The sequence below is a fragment of the Aptenodytes forsteri genome, unplaced genomic scaffold (genome assembly GCF_000699145.1).
Source record: "Aptenodytes forsteri isolate BGI_AS27 unplaced genomic scaffold, ASM69914v1 Scaffold256, whole genome shotgun sequence".
NCBI classification, from domain to species: Eukaryota; Metazoa; Chordata; class Aves; order Sphenisciformes; family Spheniscidae; genus Aptenodytes; species Aptenodytes forsteri.
The window spans coordinates 3,356,662-3,377,438 of record NW_008795021.1 but is presented as its reverse complement, the minus strand read 5'-3'; the positions used below and the strand labels follow the sequence as shown (position 1 = coordinate 3,377,438).

The 20,777-nt window shown below is 41.6% G+C and overlaps 1 protein-coding gene across 1 annotated transcript in view; it reads left to right on the top strand.

Annotated features, from left to right (window-relative positions):
- Positions 1 to 332: 332 nt before the first annotated feature.
- Positions 333 to 20,777, top strand: part of SMAP1 (small ArfGAP 1) — a 136,399-nt gene continuing 115,954 nt past the window's right edge. The window contains exons 1-2 of the mRNA XM_009275800.1: positions 333 to 385; positions 2,822 to 3,012. Of these exons, the coding sequence (XP_009274075.1) occupies positions 333 to 385; positions 2,822 to 3,012 (244 nt within the window). The remainder of the gene's footprint in view (positions 386 to 2,821; positions 3,013 to 20,777) is intronic.

Sequence of the window (20,777 nt, the reverse complement as noted above, 5' to 3'; positions counted from 1 at the left end):
TGTTACGTGTCTTTTTATGACATTTATTTTGGTATTGGTATTTAAAAAGGACCACAACACCTTGTTCTGCAGCGTCAGGAAAATAGCAAAACTGTGTGTTCATTTATAAGAGAAGAAGATTTGGAAGTTTTGTGTTTTTTGTAATTGTTCATCAGTCATTAACATAGCATCAAGCATATCGAAGCATAAGGAAGAGATTTGAGATGTGTTTCTGTGTGCTGATGGTGACGAAAACCATAAAAATTTGTGGTCGCTTTCAGGCTTTTATAACACGCAATATGAAAATCCCTTTGCTTAGCGGGTGGTTGGTGTTTCACGTCGGACCAGCCGAGATGCGCAGTCTGCGTTCTAACGTCGGCAAGCCCGTGCTCCCTCTTACATCTTGGTAACTGGTGGTAGGGGGTAGTCATGTGCAACCTTCCCAAGGACTTCTGCTGCAGAAAGGGTGGCACAGTAGAAATCCAGTCATAATTATAAAATTAGGTTTTGGCAAATCCTGAGAAAGAGCTCTATTTAAAACAAGTGCTGTGAAGAGTGGAACTAATCAAGTCCCGTTTCCTATGAATGTCTTGCACCTCCTGTAGATCCAGTGTCTTTCTCCATGTTCCCTTGTTGATTGACATTATCTCCACCAGGCAAGAGACAGGGCATCTTTCTGCCCATCTTTCCCCCCCGGGGGCATTACTTGGACCTCTTTCCCAGCCACTGATTTTCACAGAGCTTGCAAGAACTTAATTACCTTGGAAACTCCTCTCTCCTTGACACCTTTTCAGAATAGGTTGAAGTTACTCACTCGCTTCTGAAGGCACGGGGCAGCGCAGATACCGGCCTCCCATCCTTTGGAAACCAAGCTGATGAATAACTTTGACCATATATATTTTCTTCAGAAATATTCAGCATCTCTCTGCATTTTCTACTGTGAGAATGGATTTACTTTTTTTTCCCTCAAAGATCATCAAAAGTGCCAATTAAAGCTTACAGCAGTAAGCCTTTGCATGCATTTTCCAGGCATTGTCTCACAGTCAGCTATAGTCTTGGGCCTGTAAAAGATCACATATTTTAATGTTGCCAGTTTTAGAATGAGAGTGTTCAAAGAAGCTCTTTAAAGTCCTTACTTAACAAATTCGTTTATAATAAAGCTGACATATTAGGCCATCAAAACACAGTTGTAATTTTCAAATGTTAGTCTTTGACAAAATTAGGTGAGCTGTGAAGTGAACTGGTGGTCAGGTTAGTTCTAGAAGCCAGATACTGAACTATTATTTATACTGGGACTCTCTCCTAATCAGCTGCTTTAAAATTAAGTGACTTATCTAGCCATCTGTGCTTGCTTCATAATTAGTTGCAATGGAGGGAGATGCCTCTAAAAAGTAGTCCATCTTAGTACATGGAGATGAATTCTTCATTACAGATGGTGAATGGGAGGAAGTTTTAAGTGTGTCCTCTCCATTAACTTTAAAGGCTGCCTAAATAGCTGTCTGAAGTGAGGTACCATTAGATAGATGAAGTTGAATGTGTCAGCCTTGTGGTGACAGCAGAGAAGCCAGGGTGTCAGTGAATATGAGGTGTGAACTACTCGCTTCCTTCTCGGAGGGAGGGTTGCAATGAGGCAACAGGACCTGCAGTGCTTTCGCTACCTGTGCCCTTCCCAAACGCCGCTGGCAGGGAAGGGGACGTTCAGGGCCAACTCTTAGGCACCTTGCAAACGGGAGCTTGCTTCCCTTAAAATGAGAGGAAGAAGGCCGAAGCTAAGACTTTTTAAATTCCTTCTGCCTATCTACCTCCCAAACAGATGCCTAAAGCATGATATAGTCAAGAGGGTAACACTGGATGTATTTATACCTGGATGACAGCAAGTATCTCAAACCAAGGAATCTGAAGGGGTTTTTTGCCTAATAAGGAAAGGGTGAAGTGCGTCAAACTAACAACTAAGCTGTCTTCATCCGATGTGCTGCTGAACGAGAGGGAGCCAATATCAAGATAAAACTGTCTGGCTAGAAAAAAGTTAATATATTTGCTCAACAAACCCTTAGTCTGTGTGACTTCCTTGTGAGAGGTTAACGAACAAAGGATGGTGTGTTTCCAGTCTCCATTTGAAAGCTGGGGAAAATTTCACCGTCTCCTAGAAGACGGGCGAGCAAATGTTGCTTAGCTCAGGGAATGTCCTGCTTTTAGCCTGTTTTTTTCCGTCAGGGCTTTCACTTGCAAATTCTACAGTATGTACGTGTGATCTTTAGACGCATTTTTTTTTCCAGATGTTTTTCTTGAGATAAGACTGCAGCATAATGACAGGTAGCTGTTTGGTCTGGCAAGCATATTGCTTCGTCCTCCCTGTATATGGTGATGTCATTTTTTCTGCCTGGTAATGACAGCTACAGCTATTTTATTGTTAAATTGCATGTTGTTTAATCCTGCTTTTAATTTTTGCCATCCTTGAAGCCATTTTTTGATAGGTACCCCTAGTTCCTTTAGAGTAGTAACAGGATACTTCACAAAAATTAATCACAAATGGCAGATGTTTCTCCCTCTCCCTCCTTTCTCTGAAGGAAATCTTTTGATAGTTTGTATTTTGTATGTGAAGATCTTGTTGACAGTCAAATAAAAAAGATCATCCCCATGGACTGGAACTCCTCCATCCCCGAGTTGCATCTGACTCTCACATTCAGGTTCATTATTCTAGTAAAATGCAGCTCTTGTGGGAAGTCAAGGATGCAAAGAGGGAGAAAGTGACGCCTCTAACAAGTAGCACCAGTCTCCCTGAAAGTTTTACACATAAAGCCAAACTCATTTTAAGGCCTCCTTTAATTGGGCATTGTTGAAGGTGGCTTAGCTGTTACAGTTACATTATTAAACATTTTTTGGAGCACGTGGCTGTGGTCCAGTCTGTCCAGTATGGACATGCGGGTGTGTCGGGGCAGTCCCGAAACAAGTCACTTAGGCGATTTTTACAGGTTGATGGCTTAGTTTGCACAGAGAAGCCCAGTGCTGAGGTAGTACAGATCCGACTGGCAGGTACATTGTTGGCTCACCTGTGAATGACTGTGGGTAGAAACATCTCTTAAATTGCACAGAGCTTTGGGTAAATGGGCTTCCCAGAACATAGTGACATCATCAGTGATGCGCATGCCTGCTATGTGTGATGTCAGCTCAGATGCTGGACCTGACCTTTCCATTTGAGCACCGATGCAGTTGCTTGGAATAGCACGAGGTTGATCTCTGAGCCAGGCAGTTACCTTCTGGTCCTATACGTCGCCTCCATTTTGAAGATACGCTGGGATTTATTCTTCCTTAAGAACAGAGATCTCAAAGAGGTGTCTGTACCCGCTGCTGTTTCAGGAGGTATGCTGCATCCTCTCATCCCCTCGCTCAGGAAGACCTCTGATGGGAGAGCACCTGGCAGGGAGAGGCTGAATTACACACTTGAACAGGTGCAGGAGGGCAGGCAAATGCACATTTGGGCAGCTGACAACCAGATGGTCCTTCCTGTAAAACCATTTGTAGTAAAGCGTGGATAATACCAGCTGTATCACAGAGGCCTGCTGTGCTCTGCAAACCCTGCGCAAGGAATAAAAATGGAATACTCTTAAGCGGGATTTGCACAGCGATTGTGGTGCTCTGCAGGAAGCCAGAAAGCACAACAGTACAGGGATGCAAGGGAAGAAAAAGTACTTCATTTCCCCATATTATTGAAAATAAGGGGGGAGAATGAGGCGTCCGGAGCATTAAGGTAGCGTCCTGTATCACTATACCTATCTGAGGTAACCCTCTGTGTATTACTAATCAGTTGTTATATATTGTGTATATTGCAACACGTGTGTCTTAAAATGCCTCATTTTGTATGTTTTCTGGCCCACAGCCTCATATATTTTGGGGCTGAAGAGAAAAAGAATTTTTTGATTGTTGCCACCAGTGGCAGCTTAATTGTGTCGGGGCAGACAGGCACCTGAGCTGGGAGAGCTGGATGCCTGGGCAGTGGTTGCAAGCATTCACCAAAGGAGTGTTGTGGGAGCACCTCTGCTGCCTGCCCTGTGTGCACAGTGCAGAGGTCCACGTGCACTTGCAGCAGCGAATGGGCTAACCTTTGCCAACAGACGCTGACTGCAGGCATGGAGGGAGGGGAGGCAGGAGTAGGCTTCCCCACCTGAACTGGCACCAGGCCTGGGCTAAACTGCTGCAGGGGCTGGACCCTGAATCCCAGCAAACAGGTCTCTGTTTCTGGAGTCTTTCCATTCCTGAATGGCAAGGCCACTGTAACATCTAACTGACCTTTTCTCCTAGCCTTTTTCTTGTTGCAGCAAGTCCTGCAGTCCTGGTCCAGCAAGGACTCCTGCAGTTCAGAAAAACCCCAGCTGACCAAGGAAGTCCCTCAGCATGTCCATCAGCAGGCCCCTCCTCATGCACCTCCTTTAGCCTGAAATGTTCTGAGCCCTTGAACTGGCAGCATGTGGAGGTGAGCGCTTGCTCACCTAAGAAGAATAGTCCTGACCTACAGCGCTGCATACCTTTCAAGTCTGGTCATCAGAAGAAAATGGAAAACTTACTCATTTATTTTATACCATAACAAACGTTTCAATTCTTACCTCTTTTTTGTGCTCTTCCATCTCTGTTTTGACATGATCCCAGGATTTCCCCTGTCACAGCAGTGCATGTGTTTTTTCTTTCCGTTTATGGGAACAAAAAAGGGTGATGTCCTTTCAGATTGTGTTGAAACAGGGGACTGATGGCAGAGCAGCATTAATGATGGTGCTGGCATTATTTTAGACCACAGTGGCACTGGAAAACATGACATTGGTTTGTTATCCCTGAGCAGAGGAAAGAACAATTTCTCCTGGTCTTTGGGAGAAAATTAATGCATGGAGCTTGCTTCATCGTCTGCTGATTGCTGCGAAAGAAATGGTAAGGTATGGAATGAGATGATGAGTGGGGATGAGGAAATTTGGCAAGAAACCCCTCTAACATTTTGGGCTGCCTGGTCTGTAGGAAATTCTCATACAACCTAATTTGGGAATAGCAGCCCAAATTTCACTTTGTAGTCCACAGAACCCTTTCCATCTGCTGTGCTTCAACAGCCAGACACATATTCATAAAACTTCAGAAGTGGTCTGGATGTCGTACTGCTCCTGGACACACAACAAACTTTTCCTAAGCCTGTGTTGTTGGCCTGTTTTTTTTTTCTTTAAAGTTAGTCTGTCTCCAAAGAAGTTGCCTTATCAGAGCCAGTTTTAGCATGAATACGCTGCTTTGCTAGACTCAAGGACAAGAGGCCTGGATTTACTGTGGATTCTGGGAAGGGTTCGGTGTACTGGAGACTGGCCACTGATGCCTTGGCAATTTGTTGACATTGATTGGCACGCAGGGGTTATCTTTACTTAGTACATGAGCAGCAGAACACACTACAGTGCATCACTGGTGCACGCATCAAGAGCAAGCTCTGTGGGAAGCCAGTCAGCTTAGTTTCCTGTGAACAGTAAGAAATGTACAGTATGACCTAGCATATCACTAAATGTCACAGCCTCCTCTCGCGCATCCTCTGTGCTGCATCCAATCCCAAATTCATCATCCTTTCCTATCACCTCACTCCCAATACTTTCAGCTCTCTTCCCCCATTCCTTGGCTACAGGCCGGGCAAACCCAAGCAGCTGCAGAACGTATGAGTCACTGTGCTTTCCCGCTATCCCATGTAGATGCAGGATAACCTACAGTCTTGCTTAGCAGCATCCCAACATTGTCCTTTCCGGGGGCAGATAGGCTCTGTAGGCTGCTAAGCCCAGGCTGTCCCCTGCACTACCTGAGTGCCCTCAGCCACCGTATAGATAGCAGTCTGGACTCCTGGCATTTCCTGCTGAGTACTAGACACGCAGTTCTCCCCTCTGGTCTTCTTTGGCAAGACAAAATGTGTATGTTGTTCCTCTCCATGGAAGGAAATTATTTCAATAACAGCCTCCCACACAGAGCTGAAACTGAAAATTGTAACAGCTTCTAGAACATGAATATCTACATACATTTGCATATCCTTATTCACATATATATATATACACACACCTAATACAGAAATGTTTGCAGATTTCATCCCTGTGTGGGAGGTTGGCACTTCACGAAGCCATTTCACAATGCATCAAAACTTGGTAGATAACAATTATAATAAAATATTTTATGTGGTAAAACTACAGCTAATAGTGTTTCTTCTGGAGTTGGTTAGTTTATACATATTTTATATCATTTTGAAATCTGAAAAAGTTACAGGCAGATCAAGACTGGCGTAAAGAACAAATACTCATGTCTCATCTCCACTACCGAGGAGCTGTTTAGCAAATGCATGTTTTTTGTGGTCACGAAAGAGGAATCCTGATGGGACACACCAGACTTTAAAAGAACTGATAGTATCTGCTGGAACTATACCCAAAATCCAGCTAGGCTGGTATCCTTCATCTGACAGAAGTATCACCCAGTGCTTTGGTAGAAGTTCCCTTGTAGCAGGCATTGTGGAACAATGGTGGGACAATTTTCTGTTTCACTCTTCCATTATCTCTTACCATGGTCTTACAGTTTAGCTTTTACGCATACGTAGTTTTTCAGTACAGTTCTCTTTCAGGCCCTGTGTTTCTCAAGCAGTCCTGTGTCTTGTACACAAAATAAATCGGCAAGAGACAGAACTAATACACAAAAAGGTATAAATTAGCTTTAGAAACAATTTAAGGAGCATTTGATCAGCTTCTCCTTTGAAATTGTTTCTTACAGTTGATTTTTTAATGCTCTGATTAGTCAAGAGGACTCGTAGTGTTTCCTAAGTGGAAAAGGATAGTCAATAAAAAGATAAATATCATTAAAGAAAGTAATATAGAGAATAAATTTAAGATACTAGAGACTCAATCAACTGTAACATTTCTACTGACTTTAACGTATGTGAAACTGAATCCAATGTGAATAAAGGTGGGTTTTTTCCTCATTGCAAATATTCAACTGAAGCCACAAAAAGGCATGTTGGGTATTTCTCATTTGTAATAACATCGTCATTACGCTTTTAGAGTAATGGGAGAAGAAAATTTGAAATGCCGTCAGATGCAGTTTTGGGCCCCTCACTACAAGAAGGACGTTGAGGTGCTGGAGCGTGTCCAGAGAAGGGCAACGAGGCTGGTGAGGGGTCTGGAGAACAAGTCTTATGAGGAGCGGCTGAGGGAACTGGGGTTGTTTAGCCTGGAGAAGAGGAGGCTGAGGGGAGACCTCATCGCTCTCTACAACTACCTGAAAGGAGGTTGTAGCGAGGTGGGTGTCGGTCTCTTCTCCCAAGGAACAAGCGATAGGATGAGAGGAAATGGCCTCAAGTTGCGCCAGGGGAGGTTTAGATTGGACGTGAGGAAAAATGTCTTTACTGAAAGAGTGGTTGAACATTGGAAGAGGCTGCCCAGGGAAGTGGTTGAGTCCCCATCCGTGGAAGTATTTAAAAGAGGTGTAGATGAGGCGCTTAGAGACATGGTTTAGTGGGCATGGTGGTGTTGGGTTGACGGTTGGACTCGATGATCTTAGAGGTCTTTTCCAACCTCAATGATTCTATGATTCTATGATTCTGTATTTCTCAGTGGAGAAATCTCTTCTGAGCGTATCAGTCTTTTGCTTAGTTCTGTTCTCAAAATTTACACTCATAGGTAAATCCTTGCTTTTGCCTATTCATATGGCGTTCAGTCCTATTCATGTGTTATTTTTATGACTTTTATTTCCACCTGAAATTCTAATATGAACAGCATCTAATTTCCATCATCTGTATCCTACCCTCTAACTGCATGTGCCAAAACAAGAGGTTGGAGGACTACGTCACTCTTGGTTTCTCCCTAGGTATGCACAGTTTGCTGTATCCCCAACATTAAAAAACAATTCCTGGCAAAATATAGCCCATATTTCTTACTCTTATCCAGCTGAGGTTCGTGCAGCTTCTGTACCTCGTGGTGTTTGCTCTTCTACTTGTAGGCTGTATTGCTGTTCTGCAACAGTCACAGAACTGGCACAAAATGCTTCCTTTGCATCATCAGTAAACAATGGGAAGTATTTGGAAAATACATAGAGCCTAATACTTGGTAATCAATGTTCTCTCAGTTTATGGTCAACAGTGCTCAGGGGGCTGTGTCATATGAACTAAACCACGTCAGTCGTGGCTGAAGTGTGTTTAAGAACAAGAAAAACAAGGAAGATTGCAAGAACAGTGAAGATTGTGTGTGTGAATGAATTTATTATAGTTGGCTGATGGTGGGGAATGCTAGTTACTACATGGAGTAAGGAATTAGGGTCTGCAGAGGACAATAGTAATTAAACATTTATTTGGAAATATACTTGTACGCATACCCCTTACATACTTCTTGAGTAAGTCAACTCAAATGTGATATATTCACATAGTTTACCTCTCTAAAAAAGTGTACAGGTATTAATACTCTTGGACGCCAATCTGAGATATTTTTAAAGGCAAAGAAACGTGGATACTGTGTGCAGCCTGAGAAAGCATCAGAGCAAAGACTAAGTGCTGAGGTCCCATTCCGCTCTCCAGGCTGCTGACACTGTTGCTGTGGGTTCATTGTTACATTAAGATGTGTCTGTCCTCTCCCTCAAAGAAGAAATAGGTATCAGCAGAGCTTTGGAGAAATTACTGATCTAAACCCTTACAGTAAGAAGAAAGGATTATTTTCATTGCACATACAAGACAATGCAAGCTGAAATACAGGAAGAGAATCAATGATGAACACAAGCATCCTGGCCAGGATGACACATAACGTCAACAACAGTTTGCACAACTGGAGACATCTGAACAAAATCTGAGATAACACTGTTCAGCCAGGTGAAGGTCAACCTGTTTGTGAAGGAAAGAGTCTGTTTCTCAGACTCCCTAGTAGTCAACATCTGTGGGCTATTTCATACAGCACAGGCGCACATGTCAGAAAAAGCTACATAACTGGGCTCCGCTAAAGGCCACACAGGAGGAGAGAGAAACGGGAGAAGACTGATAAGCTGCGTATATCACTTAGACTGAGGTGAAAACAAACACACGCTGCCGTCAGGCAAGTGACCTCTTGGAAACATCAGCTAAACCCCTGATTTTAACACACTAAACCATGTGTGTCACATTCAGACTGTCTACAGCGTGTGGATACATTGTCAGTTCTTACACGTCTTCCTCCGAACAAGTATCTCTGCATGTGACCGGAATAAAACTCCTCGGAAGGAGCAATTTCATCAGTGCTTGTACAACACCTTAGGCTCTTTTAACCACTTTAAAGCGGTTCATCCCTGTAACACTCAGTATTTTTTCTCAGTTTTTTCCCCTTCCTGGAGATTTCTTTTTTTGTCAGGGTTTCATTAACATTAAAATCAGGTTAGTTGAAGGAGGAGAAATCCCATTTCTTCTTAATTTCAATTTGTCATGTCAGGGTTTCATTAACATTAAAATTAGGTTAGTTGAAGGAGGAGAAATCCCCTTTCTTTTTCAATTTACTATCAAGTTCTTTGCTTTTCTAATAACAGCCAATATTTTTTCATAGTGTATGCTAAAAGCTTTTTTTTTCAAACCCCAGCCAATATTTTTTCATAGTGTTTATGCTAAAAGTACAATTTAAACAAATTGCATCTGTGGAAGTTGTTTATCTCAGACAATTTAAAGGCAAAGAGTAGGACTCCTCATAGCAATCATTCACTAATAACAAAGCTTCAGATTCTACCAACCACGTAGATTTCATCTGATATATTTTTTAATGTTTTCCTTCATCCATATTTGTATTAATAAAAGTAAAAATACTGTAAAAAATCTGTTCTCTATTTTTAGTTTACTAAAAAGGGGCTTTTCCATAGCAGAAAATATGACCTTTTGGTTCTGACCACAGATGAAAGATGGTAGCTTTAGGACTAAAACAGAAGGCTGTACCTCCACATATATAAGCCCCACAGCTAAAGCAAGTCATGTAGACCACCCAGTGCATGCATTTTCAAGCCCAACTGGTACCCACCAGCTGGGCACCTCTCACCTGGAGACCAGCTCTGCAGGCTCTGCAATCTTCACCCTGGTTTTCTGAGGGGCAAGAACTTCTCAAACTTCATGAAATATTGCTGGCTGCAAACTGGCTTTAGCTGTAGCTCAGGGTCCTGCAGCCTCCTCCCAAATATTTACCTCAGAGCACTGGGGACTCCATGAAGCCTCTTGCCGTAGATCCCCTGCCTGAGCTGGCCAAACTGTCCACGCATCATCAGGCAGTAGTAGCATTTTTCTATCATCTGCTATTTCTCATACTGATAGCTCTTGTAGTACTTCTCACAAAGTAATCTGGAAATATGCATCAGGCTGTTTTCTAATGCCCCCAAACTGGTTTGTGAATTAGGTACATTAAGAGTACTAGTCTTCAACTTAAGAGATACGGAATCTAAGACACGTGGGGTATTTTAGTCTCAGCCACAAATGGGATCAGAAGTGGAAAAACCTGCTTACCTTCCAATTCTGCTCTCCTGATGCATATTCTTGGGAGCTTTGATTCCTGAATGAGTCATGCCAGAAACTCTCCTGTATCTGAGACAGCTTGATGCCGTAAAGGGTCCACAAAGTAAGACAGCTGCTCTCAAGCGCAGGAAGCAAGTGTTTCCTTGAATCTCAAAATCCATGCCATCTTCTAAAAATAAATACAAAGCAGATAGATATTTCAGAAAGAACAAATGAGCACAAGGCAAATGCCTTCACCTTTATCCAAGCTCCAGGGATGCAGGACTTGATAATAAAATGTTCTTTAGCAGCACTTCACCTCTATAAATCTGAAATCACTTTAAAAGGAGGCCAGTACATCATCTTCATCTTATACATGGGGAAACTAAGCCCTTGGAGGTGGAATGAGTTGGCCAAAACCAGACCTGTGTCTGTTTGTATTGGATTAGACCCATTTCATCCAGACAAAAATGCTATCACTGACTACAACCACCAGACACATCACAGGAAAGTACAAGAAAACCCACATTGCATGTGCTGACAAATCTGCCTGTTTACAATAGTGTACGGTGCAGAAGTGAGGTTGATGCAATTGGTAAGTTAAATCTTCAGTCCAAAAAAAAGCCATGGGAAATTATTTTTTCTTTCCTTTTATATGATACAAGTAGGTTATGGAAATGTGTGCTACAAAAAAGATGAAAAAGCTCAGAATTGTAGTTTTAAATTACACCATCAGTGTCATGCAAACCACCCTGAAATTGGAGGGCCACTTAAAGAGCTTAGTTAATCTGTCATGTCTGAAAGCTGCAACTCGAAGGACATGAAACCTTGTCTTTAACTATTGAAATGCAAAGAGAGAAAGTCACAGAGAATATAAGGAACTTGTATAACGCTGACATGGATAAATTTCAATACTGGTGTGACACCCAGGGAAATTTGCTCCTTGGTTATCTGAGGCGCAGGCAGTGGGATTCAGCTCAAACCAGAGGAAGCTGTGAATTGCTTGCAGTGTTTTGACTTACAGGTGACTTCAAAATCATCAGGGAGACAGAAAAACCCACAAACCCATTGCTGATCTTGAGAGATTTCATGAAAAACAGCCCCAAACTAGAAATGAAACTAAATATTTATTAACATCCAAGGCTAATCAAACTAAACCCCACCATCTTCCATGGAAATAGCAGAGGAAGACACCTGTCCAACAACAACTTTCCATCAGATGCAATTTTAATCCATTTTTGTTTTTCATTTTCCCATTGGTTAAAAGTCATACTATCATCATAAGTCTCCCCTGAGTGAGTTGAAGGGGTTCAGCAGTACATCTTAGCACTCCCATTAGGTTTTCTACTGATTAGTGTGTCAAAAGGATGACATTTTACATAGCTGCATGATTATCAGAATTTAAGAACTGCTGTAGTTAGGTAAGATCTAAGATTTGTTAGAACTATAAATTTAAATTAATTGACATCACTTAAAAGTACACGACCATTTTATTTTAATCTTAACTATTGTTAATTCACTTATTAAGAGCCTTCTGCTAAGGCTGACCACTTGTACTTCATAATAAAGAGAATATCAAAAGTCTTATCTAGCATTAAAGAGCTGTCATGGACATGAATGCTCTACGCGTGGATATTAAAGACAATTCCTATCAGACTATGTGATATTAAGAATACATAGAGATAATGGCTGACCTTGGGTGTGTCATTTAAACTGAAGATTCAGAGATGATCTCACATCGTCAGAGTTTTAAGGACAACATTGCTCATTACAAACTGTCCTTTAGAGAGCAAGTAATTATGTCCTGCCTAGCACTAGACTATTATTAACAGTGCTGTATTAACACAACAACATTTAAATAGAGCTCCGAGTCTAAATTACCCAGACACACAAAGTAGTCAAGTGTTACATTGGACACCTTATTTCAATCATCTGCATGTTCCAGGTCATTCCTGCAACTGGTCCAATTAAGAAAGGCCCCTTCTGCACAGCATCCAAGAACATGAGCAGGGTCTAGCAATGTACTAAAGCTATTAGCATGAAGCAGCAGTTGTTACAGCATGACTTACGAGTTTTTCTTGCCTTTCCTGCAATAGGAAAGGTACATACCACTCCATACGATAGGCTCTGACCTGCACTTTCTGAGGAAGAGGAACAGTTCTGCTCCTCCATGCACTTACTCCTGTCTTCACAGTAACAGGTAGTGAAATTAAAAAAAAAAAGCTGTGCTTGTTAAATAATGATCCTCCTTAGTAGACTCAACATCACATATAAGATATACTTACGTATACCTTTTTTTTTTAGCCTAGCATCTCTCTGCTTTCTTTTTTATTCACTATTTTATAGTACTCAGTAACATGCTTCACATTTTTCAGGAGACAAACCCCTCCCCTAAAGACTTGCAGTGCACACTGGAACTCTGCATAGGAGTAAAGCCTCAAAATAGACCATCCTTCTGCACTTCAAAGGCCCTAGAATAATCTGGCAGACAAGTAACATTAAAGAACACAAAATGAAGATTCAGAAGCAAGAAATGAGTTATGGAAAGTAGATCTTGATCTTGCAGTCAAACAAATGGGACATTGTGTAGATCATTTTTAGAAATGAGACATAGGACTTGTCTTGGAGCCTCTAACAGTCTTTTTCATTACTTAACTGTCTTTAAATCTGTCCTGTGATTTTTATATGAGCAATCTTTTCCTTTTTCTCTCTGTAACTTCTGCACCCGTTAGCTAGCTGGACTTTTTGTTCTATGACCTTCTCCTTTCACTTCCTAAATAAAAAGATCATTTCATAGTCAGTAAATTAAGCACATGGCTTTCAACATATGTCTCGGAACAGTACACTTTTCTTCAAGAAAAAGAAGTATGGTTTCCAGATAAAACATCAGAATGAAATAAACACAGAAACAATGTGCGTCTGGGGAGTAAGAAAACACTGCAGGGCTGATTATGTTTGCCAGAATGTTGAACATGGACTCATCAGATTGATTTAAGTCTGTCATAACAGCAAATCATTAAGCCATAAAAGAGAAAATTCAATACACTTTCTAGAGATAGAAGTCTATTTTTAAACAATCAAAATAATATTGCTTTTAGAAAATCCCTGTTGCTTTACTGTACTAGTATTTTGAGCAGGACTTTCATGTCAAAGATGCCGTAGTAATAAAAACACAGGCACTGCCATGTTAATTTTTCTTTTTTATTACATGACAATCTATCTGGGCCCATGTCAGTAAAGACAAACATGCCAGATAAGGAGTAACCAGTGCCATACAGCACAACAGGGAAAGGAAACAGCTGGGGGGCAAAGGACCAGCATAGATTCTGTACGGAGAGAAAAACTCTTGTTGAAAAGCCATGCAGTTACGAGGGGGTTTCCACAAAAAAGTTCCTATTCCTTGAAAACCTGATCTGATCTGGAGGGAATTCCAGAGTCAGCCTAAAGCGAGGCAGTAAAAAGTTGAAGCAAGCTAGTGAGCTGGAGGGAATCCCAGACAGTCGGATGCCTGTCCAGATAAACATCCCGTTCTCTTGCACACACTGCATAAGGCCATGCAGCTCTTCAAGAGATGCAAATTCTTGGAGTCAGACCTCATATTCTCCTGACATCACACCTCCTGTACAGCGTAACTGCAAGTTTTGTACACAAAACAAGGAAAACATCACAGCAACCGTCACTGACTTCATGCTTTGAGAGGCAGCCACCCAGAAGATATTTTAGCTGCCAGATGTAGCCACTGCCCTGTGAACACATCCAAGTATGTTTCTCCTCAAGTGATCGGTCACAGAAGGGCTGAAAGAAGAGACTGGTTTTTTTTCTTTTTTACAGCAAATCACTTTTCTAATTTCTTGAGTATCCAGTGGCTGAGGAGAAACATGTTTTCCTGCAGATACGAGCTCAGCTTGTGAGTGCTATGGACATTCTTTTATTGATAAAAGACTCACTGCTCACTAAAAATATCTAGCTTTTGAAGTAGAAATGATCCTTCAGCATCTCTGGACTTCAGAGAAACTCAGAAGCCAGTATGATTTGCTATAACCTCACCCCCTCAGTCTCCCCCAGTATGAAATTATCTTGAAGGAGAAAAAGTAAAATGAAAGTATTTAAAACATTTCTCTTCAACATTTCCACTTCTCTAAGGAAGATTCTACCAAGACAAAAATAGGTAGCACTGGCAGGACCACTGCAGACTTTCAAACAGGTAACATCTAACATGCAGTTATTAATTGCTCTTCATCATAAGGGGCATTGAAAAGATACACACCGATTTATTTACACTAGTATTTAAACAGTACTACAGAAAAGAGAAGGAAAAACATACTGTTACAGAGGAAAAAACATCTCAAAAGCTACATATATATAGATTCTCTTTTGTCTGCAACAGTCTGAAGCTTGCAATTCATCAGCTAGTCTTTAACCTACACTCTCTGCAAGTTCATGATTTCATTGGGGTAAAAAACGGGGCTACAAGAATCACAGTTCCTATTGTTGAAGAGCTAAAATTAAGATTTGTTCCATGTGAAGCCAAGAGCAAAAACTGTCCTAGCTTTAGTGTCTATCCTGTCATTTACCCAGTCAACAAAACGTTTTTAAGCTTCAAAGACTACCTTTTGCACAGTAGCACATGAAACAGTAATAACAATGGAGCTCAGCTGTCCCTCTTTGTATTTTCTTTTCATATTTCTCCCTAATCTTTCAAATTTATGATTTTGCAACTGATTTTACATCTGATTATTGCTCTTCTTCTTGGCTAGATATCAAGGACTACTGATACCTAGGGCTGGTATTCTTACCCTCAAAGCCTGAGTGAGCCAAATGCATGACTCACAAAGTTCCATCTAACAGTCTCTCTGTTCAAAAAGCCTAATCTTAGAATGAGATAAATTGAAATGAAAAGACTCAGTCTGAAACATACACATAGCCTTAAATAGCTGAAAATACACCGTGAGCTTGGAAAGTGCAAAGCATTTAATTTTTAAGATCTCTTCCATGCTTCCCTCGGAACCATATGGAGCTTCCATTTCCTTATATTCCACACCTACACTATCCTACACTATAATCCACACTCAAATATAGTGGCCAAATACATGCAGTAGTTTAAAACATAATTGTATATATGCATATTAGCTCTACAGTATTTTTTTTTTCTGAGCTTACACAATTATGACTGATAGCAAAGCTCATTGAAATGTATTTAGTCATTTGCATCCACCTATTTAATTTATAGTTACCTCCTAAGTACTCATTTGTATTTACAATTGCAATGCAGATTTACTAATAACTCTCAAGAAAGCAAGACTGTTGGTGAAACGTCATCATGTGCTAGGATGTTACTAGATGATGCTGCTTCATAAAAGATGGAGATGCCTTTCTAGTTTTAAGAATTTCTGTCTTAATTTTCAGAAGTACAAACACACCACAATCTTCCGGTATCAGTGTATTTCAAATGCTCAGCACCTATAGAAATTAAACTGCATTACCTGGGATGTCATAATGTCGATAATTCATCTAATACCAGGTGCTCAGTCTCCGCATAGAAGTAAAGGAAGAACCAAGAAACTGGAAGAAAAATTTCCTACCTCCAATATCTCATCTCTCCAGTCAAGTTGCTGTACAGAAACTAGAATTCATTGAAAATGCAGCCTCACCTACAAATCTTGCTCCTTTTACACTTTTTAACCATCTCGGGAGTGACACTACACGGTTACGTTTGCTTCACGGGCCAGGCAGTAAGTGCTCAAACTGTAAGAACACATGACTCACGCCACTCCTGGGGCAAGCCCACAACGGTTATCGATCTGACTTCCAATTGCAGTGACCCTACAAGGCTGTCAAACATTTAATACCCATTTTGGGGATGATGAGAGATAATCTTGTTACTTCTATGTACATAGTATTTTCAACTGTGGTTTAGACAGTCTTGTCCCTAACAACTTTTGCATTGCATAAGGATTCTTTTTATAGTATCAATACATTCTGTCCTGTATAGTTTAAGTTTTGTAAAGCATAGATTAATGTATTATGTTCAAATATACATATAGCTTGTACATTAACATTAAAAAGGTTTATCAAAGCAGAATTAAAATTGAGCTTTGAAAACTAACTCTAAACTTTCTGATTTTCAAAGGCTGGGGCTTGTTGGTGTTTTTTGTAAAAATACTTCATTTTTTAACACTGTTGAATTTGTTTGTGGCACTGTATTTTTCTTTTTAAGCAGAGAAAAATATGAGGAAACCCTTGGTATAGTTGTAGATTCCCTGATACAGATGTTATTTCATGTAATGTGAAGTTACTATGGCTTCCTCTCTTTTTTTTGATTGAAGACATCAGAACTAGAGCTGGGCAGGAATTTTCCTACACAAAGCACATTGCTGAAATATTCTCATTAATTAAAAACAACGCTGAGAATTCATTTCTTCAATGTCTAACTTTTGTACACTCAGGTACGAGACGGTCACCGTCTCTACCCTTTATAGTCAATGAGGAGACACAAACGATCCAGAAAGTGATTCACCTCCTCCTAACACAGGCCCTTCCAGATGGTAATTCAGCTGACCCCAGCCAGACACCTGTCTGAGAACAAGACAAACCACCTTCAGGAATGTCTGTTTCTCTCCACTGGCTATCAAGGGGAGACAGGGTGACTGGCTCATAGCTCAAGAGTTTCTTAAGTCTGTGACAGAAATTCTGTCTAAAGTGTTTGCGGAAACACAGTGGTTAAGGTTAACTTTTCAGGTTCTGCCATTCTCTGCCAGCCAAGGACTGCAGGTACCGCGTTATCTGACCCCGTGGGCTGCCCAGACCCCGCGGTCTGGGGAGCCATCTTTGAAGAGTTGAGTTTCAGAAGCATTATTGAAATGTCCATTTCCCAGGAAGTTTTTTTTATATATATACACTTTTTTTTTCTTAAGAGCTTAAAAACATCTGAAGCACCAAGGTTTCTTAGGAATCAGAAATTCTCAAACTCAACAACTCTAACTGGAACCCTGTTTACTTCCGGACTTTGATATTTGAGGATGAGGCATTAGAAAAACACAGCTATTTTAACACCTGGTTTCAATCCAGTTAATAACTTTGCACCTGATACATTCTCCTCCATTAAGTCAAATTTATGCTAATACTGTCCTGATTAGCAAATACTATTTAAAGCTGGTTTATGGGATGATTTCTGAATAAGGTAGGTGTCTAGATTCAGTGAATTTCAGCCAGGAAGATTATATTCAGTGAATTTCAGCTATCAGATTATAAGACAACATGAACTTTACAAGTTATCTATAGGTATCCCTGCGAAACAGTGGAACAGCCTAGAGAATGACAAGTAGTGACAACTAGGGAGAGGTCTTTTTCATGCTGGGTAAATCTGTGCTTTTACTGAACACAACACAATCTCCAGCATTGGAAACTGCAGAACGCCAGTATTTAAGTTACTTTACGGAAAATTCAGTTAGCCACGTGAAACTCACTCGATTTTAAAGATACAGGTCTTGAAACACACCAGTATGTACTGAAACAATTCCAAAACTGGATTGTACAGGCTGTGCTCTGCAGGGCTTAATGAAAGGTGAAGCAAAGGGCACCAAGCTGACAGGCTCAGCACGACAACTGTGTATCTTCTCCTTCTGAAGGAGCCTTAGGTAGCGACATCTCTGGCCTCTCTGCACTGTATCTCATGGCATGGTGTGGGCAGACCTTAACTCATTCTATAAATCATACTGTATCCTGAAAGACATCTTTTCTTCCCTTTTTTCTTTTTCTGAAAAATGCTTCAGGCAATAACTTTGCATCTACAACACTCTGCTTCTTTTTAGGATCTAGAAAAAGCAGCAAAGGCACAGAAGGGATACATTTTTGTCTTCCTTAGATTCATTGAGCTCTCAGGGAAATACCTAATAATGGATTTACAGCATGCTGTTTTCAAAGCACTATCTATTAAAATATTAATACCTATTCTTCTCAGCCCTATAGTGAAGCGGGTAATTTCATATTTCTACTACTTCACAGAAGCATGGATAAGCACTTTGAAGGAAAGGATAATTTTCAGAGCTGAATACAAGAAGCACATCTTCATGCTCGACAGTTAGAAAAGGATATCCCACATCAATCCACCCAAGCACGCACACAAAGCAGGAGTTAGACGCCGGAAATAGGCAATCAAGACATCTAGTTTTAAGGCACTAAGGGCCAAAGCACACACCAAACAACACACTTACTCTGCAGATGTGTAGGCTTTTTCAAGCACAGGAACTGGATCTATAGCCACTTTTCATGGCAAGTATCATAATATTCATTTTAGAATCAGAGAAACTGATGCACATTAAATTAAGCCGGCTGCTAAAAGCTATTTGATACCTTCTGGCACTATGGTAGAGCGTTTCATACAATATGTAATTTACAGGTCAAGTCTGTCACAACATACAAAATCAACTACTATTTTCTTCTAAAACAGCAGCGCTGCTGCCACAGTCCTTTGATACAAGAACCCAGGAAAAGCTTACCTAGCATATGAGAGGCAAGTTCATCTCCTTTTCTCTCTCAGGGAATTCCTACCCACAGCTCTTGGCTTTCTGTAAAGCATTCTGTTCCTCAGAGCCCTGGGATGACAGCGAGGAGCAGAGGTATTCGCTGCCCTTCTAGCTGGAGCTGGTTTTCTCTACTAAAAATATCGAATAATTACAGACATTTTGGGCCAGAAAAGGAAAACAATTTTATGCTTGTAGGTAAAGCATTCGGCTAGAAGAAGTCAGTCCTGTTTAATGTCATGTTTAAGCAGCCAGGACTATTGCACCCTAATAACTGAGACCCTAGCCAACCATGGCTAGTATCAGGCTACATTAACATTTGTTTTACACTCCTTCTGGTGCAAGCAAGTCTTTGGATTTACGCACTGCGGTAAGGCAGCTGGAGCTCAACTTTGCTGTGCCACTCTATATTACTAGTTTTAAACCTTAATGCCTGCCTCCAAGTAGGATGCTAAACCATCTCTTGGAATTATGCATCAATACCATGTCCTCATTTTGCAGCCTCATACCCAATAACTCACTGGCCAGGACACTCTCCCAGCCTATGGGCAGACTTTAACTCCTTACTTTATTTGAGAGAGATCTAAACACATTCTCCCATGTTAGGTTCTCCAATTAACTTGATGTGCAGTATTCTCAGTTCTTTCTGTTGTAACTCTTCCAAACTTAGGGGATAATTAGTTAACCATTGGATCTGAGAAAAAGAAAGATACAGAGCATGATTCAGTAATTTAATGGCTGAGAGAGAAAAGACCTGAATTTCCATCTGCCTCACTTAAGTATTTTATAGGCTATATATAGGCTTCAGCTCTTTCCAGAAGGGTTAGAGGGAAAAAAAATAAAGCAAGCTAAGAATGAGCTGACAAAAAAGGATGTTACTGATGAACAGGCTCAAGAGTACTCGGCAGAGGCAAAGGGACCTAAGACAAAATGGAGAAAGGTGAGACCGGAAAGAGACACAGTGCTTAAGGGGGGAAAGTGTAGAGGTGCACAGCCTTCGTCACAGAAATCCAGCCTGGGCTACGCCTTCTGCAGATACTTTGGGTCCAACTCACAGAGCAGCCCCGGGATGCAACGTTGCCTTCCTCAGAGCCTCACACCACCTCAGCAGGAGTGAGAAAGCACCACAGTCTCCCCATTGTAAGGTCTCTGCTGCCCATAATGCTTTTTTAGACAGAAACATGTACTCTTGGAGAGTTCAGAGGGCAAATTAATGCAACAGCAATGCCCAATCAAGAGGCTGTAACAGCTTTTCTTCTCCCAGGCACCAGCCTGGAGAGATGCCTGCCCCAAGGACACAGGACTATGTAATACCACCACCAGCAGCAGATCACCTGGCTGTGTGTTTTGGGGTTATTTACCACCTGTAGGTTGCCACCTGGAAAAGGAGAGACTACCAGATACGTCACAGTCTAATGGTAAAATAATTGCTTTAAACAGCTGAAGGCACAGATCCACCTTGCCACAGATGAAGCACTGAATGTAGGCCAACCACACCCAGGGCAGGTGCGCTACCACTGCCGGAGAGGGACGGGCGCCATGTTGTGGGGAGCCTTATGCAGACAGGGCTTCCCGCCCTGGCGGCGCAGCGGGGCAAGCCGAAGACGGGCGGGTTGCAGGCCGGCAGGACCCGAGGGCTGTAGCACTGGCCCTCACAGCGAGCCCCGTGGCTGCGAGAAGGGTCCCGACGCCCGAACCGCTGCGCGGCACAGGGACAGGAACAACGCGGCTGCCCGGAGAAGAAAGCCCCGCGCCTCCTGGGCCCCGTGCCCGGAGCTCGGCGCTGCCCTCGGCGCGCGGCCCCGCCG